The 15,222-nt window shown below is 42.0% G+C and overlaps 1 protein-coding gene across 4 annotated transcripts in view; it reads left to right on the forward strand.

Moving 5' to 3' along the window:
* The window catches only part of Susd1 (sushi domain containing 1), a 143,984-nt gene that overhangs the window by 115,184 nt on the left and 13,578 nt on the right, over positions 1-15,222 (forward strand). For all 4 annotated transcript variants that reach the window (XM_013145888.3, XM_063260817.1, XM_063260825.1 and 1 more), the window contains 2 exons: positions 8,478-8,574; positions 11,695-11,953. In XM_013145888.3, the coding sequence (XP_013001342.2) occupies positions 8,478-8,574; positions 11,695-11,953 (356 nt within the window). The remainder of the gene's footprint in view (positions 1-8,477; positions 8,575-11,694; positions 11,954-15,222) is intronic.

A 15,222-nucleotide genomic window follows, 5' to 3' on the forward strand; every position in this document is an offset into this window, starting at 1 on the left:
TGTACGGGTTAAGTACAATAGAGTGTGAGGGTGTAACAACCTGATCTCTAAGCCTGAGGTCCTACACTAGTCTCCAGGCTCCATTTGGTTTTTGTACACCTAGAATAGGAGTGTTACAGGGGCTGTTACAAGGTTTCGAAAGGCCCTGCGTCTTGAGGTTTTCTATGACCTGTTTTAGTCCCTTCCACACTTATGACTTCAAGGGGTATTTTCAGAGGTGGAAAAGAGTCAGTACTTGGGCAGATTTTTCCTGGAGGGGCAGTAGTCACCTGTCTGATTTGTCCTCCCATGGCCCAAACCTTGGGGTCTATTTCCCATCTGAAATCTGCATAAAGAAGGATGAGAGGGTCCTTCATCCAACAGGAGGATGAGATGTTGGTCAGAATAATTGTTCTCATCCAAGTTAACAAATATCTACCCAATAATAGAGGAGGACTTTCAGACACTGATAGAACCAGATGAGTAAATAGATAATCTCCCCAGCTACAGCTTAGGGGATAAGTGTCTTAACTGATACTCCCCTGACCTCAGTCTTTGTTGGGTAGAGGACCCTAGTAGGGGAACCAAGGACTGAGTGAGGCATGCCAATGTCCAGCAAAATGTAATCAATTTATCCTCCACCTGTAGGGTCACCCAGGGCTCCTGGAGGGTTATGACCTGGATGGTGGGAGCCCCAGAGAAACACACCAGGCCTCCTTAGTCCTGTTGGACCATCACCTTGGATATTTTGTGTGGTCACTGTGGCCTTCGCCTCTGAAGACACCTTCCAGTGACCTTGCTTTTTACAACATGAACAAGAGCTGGGTGGTGGGGTGGTACACTGACTCCTCAGGTGGCCTGGCTTCCCACACTGGTAATAGGCCTTATTAGAAAGAGTCCCCTTGATGTCCTATGTGTTGGGTTTTCCTAGCAGTGCATTTGCAAGTAAGGTGGCTTTTTTTGGTTGTTGTTCCTCAGGTCTCCCTCCTTGACCCCTTTCTCGTCCCTGTGAAAGAAGGTTCTGGTGGCATGTTAAGGATATCATCCAAGGGAGCCTCGGAACCTAAGTCTGACTCCTGAGCTTCTTCCTATCTGGGACTGCCTGTGTGCTATAAAGTGTCTCTTTATCTCTGAGGGCGAAGAAAACCTGAACATCAGAACCTCTGACCATTTCCCTTCCCTTTTGCAGGACAGAGCAAGCCATAGGATGATATTGTAGTGTACACTCCCATTTGCTGGCCAGGTTTCATCATCTCCCAGCGGATATCCTATCCACACATGTGTGCAGAAAAAAGAAAATCAGTTACTCTTATTTCAATAAGCAAGAGTCAGTTTTTTTGAGTCCTTGAGAATACATCCCAGTGTGTCTCCACGGAGGGGAGACTGAGTGAATTTCCCATCTGAAATCCACACAGAGAACGTGGGAGGGATGAGAGTGTCCCTGTCAGAGCAGCCACAGAGGAAGGCTGATGCCCCCTAGTCATAGCCCATCATGGGGCAGCATGATGGGAGATGGGAGCCTGTCTCCCTTTGTTCATGGTGGTAAAAGGGCTCCTTGTTTCCCCAAGTGCCTCACAACAGCAGCCAGGTAACCTGTTTCCCTTCGGGCTCCTGGGTGCAATTGGGAGGTTACACCAGTGAGAGCCTGAGAGGGAATGGGAGGAGGTTCTGCCTTCCACTGAGGCTGCTGAGGCTTCAAAAGTTCCCTCTGCCTGGAGGATTTTCTAGGCAGAATAAACTGAAGACTTTTCCATGAATGAGGGAAAGCCTCTGGAAAATGTCCCGTGTTGATTGATATATGTCAAGATGCTGGCTTTTCTAGTGAATATACCATCTTAAGAGGCATGCCTAACCCGCGCAAGTGGCTTGGAAGACAAACATTAACCATTTCTGTGCTAAGATCTGTGCCCTGTGTACACTGTAAAATATGAGTTGGCCTTGGGAGAAATCTCCTGTGTTTGCATATCTTTTTAACCCAGCCCAGTATTGGTACCAGTGTACGTGACACAAAGTAGGGATGTCCTGGCTGCAGGTAGGCCTTTGGTGACCAGAGTGTAAATTGTTTTATTTTTATTTGACTTCCTCCAGGGTCTCTCCCATTTGTTTAGGAATGTGTTCTTTGTCCCTTGTATTTTATTAGGCCTTGATACTCTGTTTGATTACGTGGACCCTCTGGTATGCTAACTCACTTAGGCCCTGACTTTTAATTCACTTAACTCTTTAGGACCTGTGTCCTATCTGTCTAACTTTCCCTACCTCCTGGCTTCAACTGTATTTTATTGTAATTTTAAAATATATTTAATATTTTGGGGGGCAAATTCTTTTTCATTACTTTCCTCATTACTCTTCCAAGTTTCTCATGATAATCCTGATTTTCTTTTGTCATTTGCTTCTAACAGAGGACAGAAATCATTGACACAGGGGATGATATTGAAAATCTGCCTTTGGTTCCTCTCCCATTTCATCCACTCAGGGTAAAAGAACTACCCTTTCCAGCTCAGACAAGACCCAGTTCTTGCCTTGGAGCTCACATAGTTTAGATCAGTAATGTGACCAACAGAAAGGACAGCAGATTTCCCCAGGACAGCATTTTGAGAGACACCTTGGAAAACAGAGGAAGAAATCAAGGTTATTTAACTTCAAAAGATGGCTAAGAACCAAGAGTACTGAGGTGTGCTTCCATGTTAGGGAGAAAAAGTTGAACTGTTTAAATACTAAGGTGGGGAAGACCTTAGGCAAACAAGGCAGAAGCAGTTTAGAAGTCACATGTTGATTGAATCAGCCAGATGACAGTGGCACCTTTTAAACAGCAAGGCTCGTACTAGATTGGAAAAGAGCAGTGTGGCTTGGAAAAGGCAGGAATTGGCCTTCCTGTTTGTTCTCTGGGCACTGAGTGAGCACTTTGTTCTGCTGTTACTGAGGGTGGCAAGGAATTGAGTGGGTTTAAGTAGTTAGCCAAGAGATTAGAGTAACTGAAATTATTTATCTTGGAGAACAGTGAAATAACTTCAAAGAATCTGAAGAAGGTTCTTTCACAGAAGTGTCAGTCTCCCTCTGAGCTAACGACAGGAAATGTGAGATAAAAAACAACCACTTTACTACTGTACAAACCAGCACAAATGGACCTACAGCAAAAAGGGCAGTGGACAGTGATCGTTGAATGGGAAGGGACATTTTTCTCTTTTGTCCATCATTGTTGCAGGAACCTAACAGCTATCTTCTTCATGTGCCTCATGGAGTTCCTTTCTGGATTCCTGAAACTGACGCAGACCTTTCAGTAAAGACTTTATGTGAGGGGGCCAGGGATTTAGCTCAGTGGTATAAGTGCCTGTCTGGCAGATGCTAGGACATGAGTTTGATCCCCAGTAAAAAAAAAAAAAAAAAAAGACTTTATGTGAGGCCTTTGCTATAGCAGGGACTGTTCCAGAGGACCTAGTTCCTACCCTGAGTCTCTTCCAGTTCTGTAGATAAATGAAAAACGTGGTTTGTGTCAACATGGTTTGTGTCACCGTGGCTCTATGACTTCGGAAGAAATTCTAGATTGAATAACTGTTTGGTTAATTGATTTGCAGAGTTGGGGACTGAACTCAGGGTCTTGGGTGTGCTAGGCTCTACCACTGAGCTATATCCCTAGACCAAGACATTTTAGATTTAGTACTTTCATAGCAGCTGTTGGGTTCTCTTCCTCGTGTGCCTGGTTTTCTCACCATCTCTCTTTACCCCTATCATTTTATCTGGTCCCCTTGGGAACCATGTCCACCTCTCCTCATGAGCAAACTGTGTATCTTCTCCAGAGTTTGATCCTGGGTCCTAGACCTGGATCCTAGACATATTGCTATTTTCTGCATTAGTTCCATGTGCACTTCCTTCTCAAGCAGGTCCAAAGTGAGTTGCTTCCAAATTTTCCTCCCAACTTGACAAAAGATGTGGTCACTGTTTCAGTGGCTTCCTCCCACTACATTCTGTCCCTCAGACACTCTGATGTATATTATTGGACAGCCCCTGCTTTTTGCCTTTCAACGTTCCTCTTCCAATCAGTTCTATAAATTATATTTCTGAAACAAATCTGCTAAAAATCTTCAAATGGCTCCTGATTATTTCCTGGACACACATATCTACCCCTCTAACCTTATTATCTGCTTTGCACTGCTAGAACTCTGCCTCGAAGTTCTGAATTACCTGTGGTTCCTCTGCAAATACCTGCACATGCTTGTATTTGATGGCTTTAGCCTACTGTCCTGGACTGGTGTTCCTCTCTGCACCTCAGAACACTCTATAACTGTATCATAGCTCTGAGCACCTCCTATTTACAAAACTACTTTCACTATTAGGTTGTCAAGCTCCTAGAAACCAGTTGCCCCCTGGCTTATCTCCCCCTGCCCAGCACAGAGCCTGGAGCATAGAGGTGACTGAAAAGACTATGCTGAGTGCAGATATAGGCAGAACACATGGCATAGAACTTTTAATGCTACAAAGACCCAGGCAGTCTTAATTTTTTTTAATTGTGTATTGTGATTGAGGGATTCTACCTTGGAGCTCTTTTGTAATCTAATCTAATCTAATCTAATCTAATCTAATCTAATTAATCCAGTGTGTCTACCTCAGTCTCCTGGACCTTAATTTCACTGTGGCAGGGCTTAGGCATGGGGGCATGGGTGGTAGCAGGAAGGCATTTTTATCTGTGTATTTTTGTTTTTCTCTTTCCCTCCATGTCCCCCTTTTCTGTCATCTACTGAGTTGATGCAGTCGTAGTCCCTGAAAAAGAGGTGGCCAATCCCAGGCATATCTCCAAACCTCAGGTGGTACCCACAGCAAGGACAACAGGAAAATGACCTGAGTTAGACCCTGGGCTAGGCAGTTCTTGTGCAGATGCCCAGGAATTGCTTCCACTTGGCCCAGTGCCAGCATTTCCTCAGGCACACAGCTGTGTTTTCTGCTCTTCAGCAAAATATCAGGGTGCTAGATGCATTCTATAATTAGTCAGGGATTTTGGGGTTGCAGATGACAGAAATTTAGCTCAAAACAGCTTAAGTGTGTGGAATTTGTTGGACTATAGAACTGGAAAGACCAGCAATGGATCTTGCTTGGAGCATGGCGAGATTCACCCTCAGATGGTCCTTCCGCCCTGTTGCACTCTCTGTATCCTCATTCTCTCTCTGTCTGTTTCTCTGTCTGTCTGTCTGTCCGTCTCTGTCTTTCTCTCTGTGTCTGCTGTGCTGCCCTCTTCTAGGCTTGTTCACACAGAAATGGGAGGATGGGCATTGCACTCTTGGCTTACTTGGTCCCTATAGCCATCCTCCAAGAGGAAGAACAAGGTCTTCTAATGTCCTAGAATTAGAATTCTTCTTGAGCATGTGTATAATGGGAGCATGATGATCTGTGATCATGAGGGCTTAGGCCAGAGGAGTGTTGGAGCCCTGTAAGAGCTTCATACGGACCATATGGGAAGGAACGAAGGTACTCCTCACAGAACAAAAGTACACGGAGAACACAAACCAATACATAAAGCAAATAATATGTAAAAGGTGACATATACAGACTTGGACAATGTCTGGTACAACGTACCCCATCTTCTGGAAGTTTTGCAGTTGTATAGGCTTACAGCTGACTGTGGTCCCTTTCAGCCCTTTGTCCATCTGTCCAGCAAGCTCTCTCCAACGCTGATTTAAGGACACAGATGCTCTATACCCCTTGTCCTACCTGGGATTGCTTTGCTGTGTTACAGAGACTGACACTGTTCATAGCACCCTGAATGATGTTTCCATTAGAGTGAGAAAAGCACTAAACGTATTGCTACAACCTCCATTCCTGGGGTCATTCCTGACTTCTATCTCTACTCATCCGTTCTGTTTAACAGCTGCTAATTAACAGAGCTTGGTATTAGGTACTCCGAGCACCTCAACTTCTGTTCTTTATAACCTCAGGCTGGGAAGGGGATGGGTCCCTTCATTGCTTCAGGATTTGTGGGTCCAGATTTTATACTTTCAGGCCATCATGAAGTCTCAGGCAAGGTGAACCCAAGTGTATTGACCCAGGTATCGGTGCTGTAATGTTGACTGTGGGGTCAAATTACCTGGGGTCCCCCTCTGACTCATTTGTAATTAGTGGTGTGACTGAACTGGTCTGAGCCACTGCTTCCTTACTGATCAAATAAAGATGATTGCTTCATAAAGCTGCTGTGAGGACTTGATGAACCAGAAGAGGCAGAGTTCTAGCATAGAATTGACAACCAATTGATGAAGCTCAGATGCATTATAAAGATGACTGACATGCAGTGCTATACTTCAGGCTCTGTTTTTTCTGTGTATATTGACCTATTGCCTGTTATTTTTAATTATTATTAATGGACACCGTAATCCCTTCACCAGCCTACAAGGTGAGGATTATTATTATTATTATTCCTATTTTAGAGATGAGGCAGCTGGAAGCAAATGGCAGAAGCAGGATACTAACAAACCTGTGGTCCTAACAACTATGTTGTAATAGTTATTTTTGCTTCACTGTGGTCCCGATACTGATGTGAGCCACACTGGGTAGATCTCTGATTCTGCAGTATCTGCACCATTGGATTATTTTCCTGGGTTGGATTTTTGGTAAAGTCTTTGCAGATTCAGTGTATTAGAAGTGGATTTTATTAGTTTACTCAAAGGTAATGAAGATCAGTTTGGTGGAGGCAAGCACTCAGAAAACCCCAAGGCCAACGAGAAAGAGACAAAACAGAGAACAGGTTCAAATCCTCACTCCATAGTATTCTGTGTGCTGTTGGGCAAGTAGCTAGTCTCTCCATGAGTCAGTTTCCTTAACTGTAAAATTAAATTTTCAAAAGTATTAATCATAATTATTTCACCTCAGAGTCTAAGGAAGAATAAAAACATATAAACAAACATGAGATAGGAATCCAGTTGTCAGTTTTGTTGCTGGTGAAGCTGGTGTGGGCCTGAAGCCAAAATAAAGCTTCCTGGAATTTCCCCCCACTTCACAACCTGCACGCCACCTGTGGGAATGGTGAGTCTATTGGGAAAACGTATACCTGGCTTCAGATTTGGCCTTGACTTGGGTTTGCTTAATGTATGGACAATGAGAACAGGAAGTGGAAACATCTGTCCTGTGTTCCGGGTAGTTCCACCCCATAAAAAAAGAAAAAAATTTGGGGACACATGGGAACAACAGTCAAACTGTAGTTCTCCCCACAAATCATATGGACAGACTGACAGATGAGGGCGTCTTTTCCTAATATTTTGGAGAGAAAAGAAATTTCTGTCACATGGGTCAAGGTAGGAACACCAAGAGAGGGAGAAAATGATTGTTTCCATAAGTGACATCCCCTTGGCAGCATTGTGGGGATTAAATGATGTGAGGCAAATGCAGGACACATCTAGTGTGTATGGTTAGTGGTTGGTACATCTTCACTGTGCTACTCATAGGGCAGACTGGTGGCTGGTGCACAGACAGCCTGATTGGAACTTTTAATGAGATGTTGGAACACTGGTGTTAGCCAGTCTGTGTACAGTATTTTCTTCCCAATCAAAGACCTGTTTGGGAAATCTGTTTTAAAGGAGGACAAAATAAGAACAGGGAATGTTAACTGATATGCTGGTCTTCTCCACTATGAGTCTGTTTTTGTTATGACAAAATACCCAAGCCTGCATACTTTATTTTTTAAAAAAGGGTGATTTATTTAGCTTAGTTTTGAAGCCTGACAGTTTCCTACGATCAGACTGTCCCATCAGTTTGGCCGCTGGCAGGAGCCGTGTGGCAGATGGTATCATAATGGAGTGCATGTGGAAAAGGCCACATGGTGAGACAAAAAGCAGAGGTGAGGTGAGTCTAGTCTTGTTCTTAGGACACTCCCAGTGACCCAGTTAGCTTCCACTAAGCCATGCCTCTTAAAAGTTCTACCACCTCTCATTGCTACTGTGGGCTCTGCACATGAACCTTTGGGGTATGCACATAAACCATAGCTAAATCATCACAGTTACCAAGTCAGAAGCTCTGCAGACTGTCAAGCCTGCAGCATCTGTGCCTGTCAGTGCTGGGGCATGCTTGTCTCCTCTCGCTGTGATGAAATACACCATTTTAACTGTTTTAAAGTATGTAATTCAGTTAATCAGCATTAAGCACATTTACAGTGTCATGCAGCCATCACCACTGTCTATTTCTAAATCTTTTTCGTCACCCTAAACAGAACTTTTGATCATTAATCAATGGATTTCCTCTTCTACACCCTGAATCCCTGGCAGCCTCTAATATACTGTACTACTGATTCTATGAATTGACCTATGTTAGATACTTACTAAAGTGGAGTCAGATAATGTTTTTTGGCCTGGTTATTTCACATAGTATAATCATGCTCAAGGTTTATCCGTGTTGTAGGTTGTATCAAAATATGCTTATTATTTTTTATATTAAAATTTTAATGGCCTCCACCAAGACCAGTTTTTTGCACTTTTTACTTTTTCTGATCATACTGCTTCTTTTCTTCTTTTTAATATTTTCAGAGCCTCCTGTTCCAGAAGTAGAATCCTTCACTGTGCAGAGAGGACGTCTACCACACCTCACCCTGAGGAAAGCAAAGGAGAGAGGTGGACCTATCAGGTCAGGAGCTGTCCTCTCTCAGTCGTTGTCCAGTGATTTCCGTAGGCTGTTGGAAACTTTGGTGTGGGTGAGAACACTTACATGTGGGTGGCTGCACCTGAATATTTGGGACAATGAAGCAGGACCTCTTTTTTTTATTTGCTTGACTACAGTCTGGGTCTTTAAACCCAACGATATTCTTCCAAGGGAAGAAAGAGACTTTCTAAGGGACCAGAGACAGGAATTTAGGAAGTTTAGCTCGAGAAATTAAATCTGTTTCTTTGAGCACTGACAAACATAGTTGACAATGTCAGGTGTTGTTCTGTGTGGTCACACTTAGTGTATCCTTTAGGTGGCCCGGTGAGAGCATCATTTCATTTATGGTGAAAGAATGTGTTTCTCTTTACAGGAGGCAGATCCTGGTGGTGTGTGTAATGGTTTCTGAAAAGGTCGTGTGAATAATTCTTTCTGTCCATTTGCCTCCTGAGCTATGGGCAATGTACTATGTAGTTAGTGACTGCTGCTGGGATTCCAGATGGTATTAGGACAGATGGGATTAGTCTGCTGGAGGACTGCATTGTGTCCAATTTTGCATTTTTTTTTTTTTTTTTTTTGTCTTTTTCATTTTTATCGGTACCGGGGATCGAACTCACGACGGCCTGCTTGCATGCTGCTAAGCTAAACCCCCAGCCCCCAATTTTGCATTTATTTACAAAGGCCATTGTGGGTTTACAAAGGTAGCATCCATTTCTTTTTTAAAAACAGGAAGATAAAGGCTGGCCTGGAGAGAGGAACAACTTGCCCTCATTTCCAGGTCAAGGAGATGACAGTGTGCATAGCTTGACCTACATGACTTTATATCTCTCTGGACTGTAGTGATCTCTTAGTGCATTCCATGTAAAATAAATATGAGATATTATAAAATTATGAAAAAGAAAACCTATGTGTCTGTCATAACACTTGGGTCTCCCTCCTTTCCTATTAGTTTAGGTCCAGTGGTAGACCTTGCTTCAGGGGCTCTGTTTCTTGATTCCTGACAGATTACTGGAAGGCATTGTAATTCTGTTGCTGTAAGAGGAGAGAGGTTGTGACATCTCTGCCTGAGAGAATGTACAAGAGCAAATGTGATACTTAAGCCAAATGATTACGTAAAGCACAAAGAAAAGCCAAATGACAGTCTATCTTTGTGGTTGTGTGTCAGCCAGTTCCTCCAAAACAGAAAGTAGAGATCTGTGAATCATGAGGAGAGGGCGGTGCTTTGAAAGAGGAAGAACTCCTTTCTGGAACAGTCAGGTTCCAAACTGCTGCGAAGCTTCCCTTATGTCATCGGGCCTCCCTCGTGACCAGCAAAGTGAAGTGATTTCCTCAGCCTGACTACCCGATGTGAGCTGTGACAGCTTTAGGGGCAGTGGCTTGGGCCACACTGTGGAGCAAGGACCAGGCACCCAGTTTTTCTTCCTGAGCTTGTTGATCTTAGGCAGATGATTCAGCCTGGCTCCTTGAATCCTAGTGCCTCCCTCCCTTGCCAGTTAATAGAGATCACTGGGTTGTTTTACCAGCAATACACATTCCCATCTCTACTCCTGGAGAGTTGATTCAGGAGTTGTGAGACGGACCTGGGAAATTTTATGTAATGAGGAGCTGCTTTGTGCTCTTGAGAATAACACCTCTAGGGAGCAATGTACAGTGCCAAATGGGTAAAACTGAGCCTTGAACTTGTGCATAACCCCCACTCCCATACACGGAAATATGAGAGCAATGTAAAACTGTGTTTATGCACACCATGGAGCTGCTACTCTCGTGCTAGACCATGGCTCACGAGGCTGTCTTCTAAAGCTGGGGAAAGTTTTTGTTACAGGTGCTCCCTGTAGGAGTAATAGTTTACTGGTGGTGACCACTTACTGCCCTGATGATGTTACTTTGTCTCTTGTAGAAATCCCTTTACTGAAAGTGAGCCAGGGTATATGGAAATCAGGGCCCTCAGGGTACTTAGGATGTTTGGGAGCCTGCTAGGTGGCTGGAGTTTTTCTAAATACAACACCTACTATAGGCGAGGTTTCCCTTTATTTAAACCTAGTGATTCATGAATTTATAGGAAGCAGGAGACCGGGCATTAGGAATGTAGACCAGGAAGTGTAGATTTGGTGGTGAAAGAGTATTATGTGGCTTAAGGAGTTTTGCAAATTAATCGTATTTGGTGTTCATGCCAGCTTTCCCTCTTTACTGAGTGTTTAACCAGGGGATAATCATAGTCAAAGAAATGTGTGAGGATTTAAAAATACACAAGAGTAAGTAATTCAAACTTTGTCATCAAGTAAGCTAGAGATAACAGAGGATCAAATATTTACTATACCAGAGGCAGGAGATAAGACTGAATTGATGGGACTGGAGAGGCAGGCATGACTCATTCTCAGTGTACTTGCATTCTTACATGTCCTTTCACTGGCAGGCTGTTTGATGAAATAAATAATAATAAAATACTCAACAAGGTGACACCTGATGCTTACATTCAGGGAACACTCACAATATACACATATCATTTTGCTTTTCTGGCTATTTTAAAATCTCGTCAGCCTAGATTAACTCATGGTGACTCTGCATCCCTGGCTTCTTGTTTATTTCACATGAACTTTGGTGTCAGACTATGAACTGCAGGGAATATAAATCACAAGAGTCTGTTTCAGATTGCCACATGACTGTCTGGAGACTTTTTCAGAGTTAGTACATTAACTATTATAGGCAGTTGGCTCCATGTGACTGCTAAAACCTTTCCACTGCTTGGCTTTGCTTCCTCATGAGAAAATCACTGATTAGATCAACCATATGACAACCACACAGGGCAGCAATACATGCAACAACTTCTCTAAGCCAAGGAGGTAACTCTGTTGTTAGAACTTGGAGAATCACTTATCAATGTCATTTGGCATTGGCTTCATGGGTTGATTTGGACTTTTGTGACTGTTGGGCTGTCAGATGGTAAATCCCAAATGGGCCAGTTCATTTTGTTGTCCAGTTTTGGGTCTCCAGTGCTTTTGAAAGCTGTTTATAGCATGATTAGAGCTCAGTAAATAAGAATAAATGAACGAGTGAATGAATCCTCCATGTGAAGGTCTGATGAGACATTTCTCTTTTTCCTTCCAGTTCATATCAAGTGTTGGTGCTTCCACTGGACCTCCAAAGCATTTTTTCTTGTGATTATGAAGGGGCTGCCTCATTCTTTAGCAATGCCTCTGATACTGCTGGATATGTGGCAGCAGAACTACTGGCCAAAGATGTCACAGACGATACCATGGAGATATCTATTGGAGATAGGCTATACTATGGGAAATACTATAATGCACCCTTGAAAACAGGGAATGATTACCATATTGTATTACGAATCACAAGTGAATGGAATAAGGTATAGTTCTTTAAGTGTTCTTGTGAACTTGGTATTTTCTTCTGCATATAAAATTTAAATGTTCAAACATGTTTTCCTAGTATTTGAGATGAACACTGCATGTAGTAGCCATTGGAATGTATTCCTAACTCTTCAGTCGAATGCTTTGCATTTTAAAGAATGGGTAGATGAAACCTTTACATCCTGGGTGAACTTGATGGATCTGCATTTGAACCGATAGGGTTTTGGTTCTTTTTAAACTTCACAAAGGCCCTCATTCTGTTCCACTGCTGCATCCTGTGCTGAAAGGGAACAACTTGTTTTGTTTTATTTTGTTTTTGAAGAAAGGAACGTCTTGATAATTCCTTCCGTCAGCTTCCCTGTACCTTTCCCAGACTGCTGCCTCTCCTCATTCGCTTGGGCAGCAAAGGGAAGGGCAGGTGAGCCCACTTCTTTGGCCCTGTCATAGGCCTCATTCTTCCTTCCTTTGTCTTCAGAAAGACTGTGTTTTTCAAGTGTTGGTTCTTTCATGAGACCTAGACATCAGTATTCATTAGATAAATCTAATGAGCTGGACAAGCGGATGTGGCTAAAATCACATCAGACAATCTGGATAGAAAAATCTTCTGGGAGAACTTTGTGATGGTTAACCTGGGAGAGGTCCAAGCTTAGTGTAAATTTATATGGGTTGGTAAATGGAAGTTAGAAAACTTAATAGTAATAAACATCTCCTGATTGATACATTTGAGGAAAAAGTATGAACCCTTCTCATTTGTGAGGTGTATCGTGTGTTTAAAGCAGACATTATTAGATTCTGCACAGGACACAGGTTTAATGTACTGTTGACATGCTTGAATTAAACCAGTGATTACTTTTAAGATTATGTCTAAGTAGCTAAGAGGCTTGGTAATGCCTTGTGACTATATTGTAAGGATTAAGAATTGGAAAGTTAAAGCCCAGAACTTTACCGTGGACTTTAAAATAACAGCTATCGTAATAGGTGGGAGGTGGCATCTCATTGTAGTTTTGGTTTGCATTTCCTTAATGACTAGTGATGTCAAGCATCTTTTCATGTGCTTTTTGGCCATTTGTTTATTTTCTTTGGTGAAATACTTTTGCAAATCCTTTACTCATTTTTAAACTGAATTGTTTGTTTTCTTGTCATTGATTTTTAGGAGTTCTCTGTATATCCTGAATAGTAACCCCTAGTAAGATTCGAAATTTGCAAATATTTTCTTCCATTCTGTGAGTTGCATTTTTTTTTTACTGATACTGTTCTTTAATGCACAAAGGTTTTTAGTTTTGGTGAAGTACAATTTGTCTCTTTTTCCTTTTGCTACCTGTGCCATTGTAGTTATATTCAAGAAATCACTGACAAATCCAATTTCATGAAAAATTTCCTTTATATTTTTCTTAAAGAGTTTTACAGTTTTAAGTTTTACTTTTAGGTGTTTGATTCATTTTGAATTTATTTTTATACATGGTGTTAGGGAAGAATTCAATTTTAAAAAATATTTAAATATCCAGTTTTCCCAGCACCACTTCCTATAAAGACTTTTTCTCATTGAATGCAAGCATTTATTTCTGGGCTCTGTATTATATTTCATTGATTTACGTGTCTGTCTTTATGCCAGCTCTGCATGTAATAAAGTCTTGCTACATGCTTAAACTGGCATTGAACTCATAATCTTCCTGCATCAGCATCTCAAATAGCTGGAATTACAGGTGTACACCAGTGCCTCTAGCAACATTGTTTTGATTACTGTAGATTTATAGTATGTTTTGAAATTAAGAAGCATAAGCCTTTCAACTCCCCTATTTTGTTTTCCCTTCTGTGTATTTGTCCTAATAAGTAGCGTTACTAGGCTTCCAGAAGCTAAGAGAGAAAGCTGGGAGTAATTCTTGTCTCCTCCCTCTTTCTTAGCTTCTTGTCCAGTTCATCATCAAATCATATCAGTTTTATCACTTTTTTAATGCTACTTAACATATGCTTTCTTTTATTTGTATTTTTCACCAGCATTGCTCAGACACCTCTTCTCTAAACATCAGTTTTTTTTTCTTTTTCTTTCTTTCTTACTCTTTTTCTTTCTCTCTCTCTCTCTCTCTCTCTCTCTCTCTCTCTCTCTCTCTCTCTCTCTCTTTTTGAAGCAGGGCCTTGCTCGGCAGTTCAGGTCGGCCTTCCACTTACTTTGAAGCCCAAACTGGCCTTGAACTTCGGCCTCAGCCTCCTGATTGCTAGGATTACAGTACACGCCACCACACCCAGCTGAACATCAGTTTTCCAGCCCATCTGCCTCTTATTTCTGCCATTTCCTTGCTCTATGCTGTTGTCAGGGTGAGTTTTGTAAAAGGCACATTTGATCAAGACACTTCAGTTTAGTGAACTTCTTCTTCATTGGGCTCCCGACTATTTCTCCTCTTTAATATATTCAGTTCCCTAGTAACCACCTTGCAATTTGAGGTTGCTTCTCCAATGCCTTGAAATACATCCTTCACTCCATTCCTAATCTCTGTATTTAGCCTCAAGGCAAAATTTAATCACATCTAAAACTGTATGACTATTTTAAGCTTTTCCCAGAACTTTTCAGCTTAAATATATTTAAGAAATACTTTTAATAAAATGAAATCGAAATGCCCAAGTTTGTCACTTGAAAGAGAATCTCTTAATGAGGTTGGCAGGATCTTTCTCAGATTTCCACTATTCAGCTTCCTCTGAGGAATTTTGCACTGAATTTTATACATAGTATAATCTCTGCAGTTCTGATTGACAAGCGTACATATAATAATGATTGGGGAGAAGAGAAGACGTTCCAGTCTGATAGCTTGTGGGCTTCTTTTTTCATGCATATTTCTCTTGCTTTCATCCTGGTTTGTGGATGCATTTTAGGTAACAGGTTGCCAAGTGTCATCCAGACAGGTGAAATATTGTGTATCAGAACTTCTCATAAAGTTGCCTGTATGTGCTTCACTATGTCTTCCTGATCCTAGATGTCACCTCGGAATCTTTTTCACCATAGCTCTCCAGGTCATCAGTGCCAGTTGCTCAGAATTGGCAATGGAGAATGAAACTCTTGGTATTCTGTTTACCCATGATGTGTGCTTTCTGAGATCTCCTGGAAACCCATGGAAGGGGTCTCTAGGGTCATTTCTGTACCTGTTACCCATGCTAGACCCTTGAACACTGGGGATATATGGGTGAATTGTAAGCAATGAGAGCTGGATGGGACTTTAAAGATCTTTTTATTCAAATTAAGATGTCCAAATTTGAGTCCCAGAGGGCTTGGCCTCCG

The sequence above is a fragment of the Cavia porcellus genome, unplaced genomic scaffold, assembly GCF_034190915.1.
Source record: "Cavia porcellus strain 051 isolate PalLab524CR breed Dunkin Hartley unplaced genomic scaffold, mCavPor4.1 scaffold_1, whole genome shotgun sequence".
Lineage (NCBI taxonomy): Eukaryota > Metazoa > Chordata > Mammalia > Rodentia > Caviidae > Cavia > Cavia porcellus.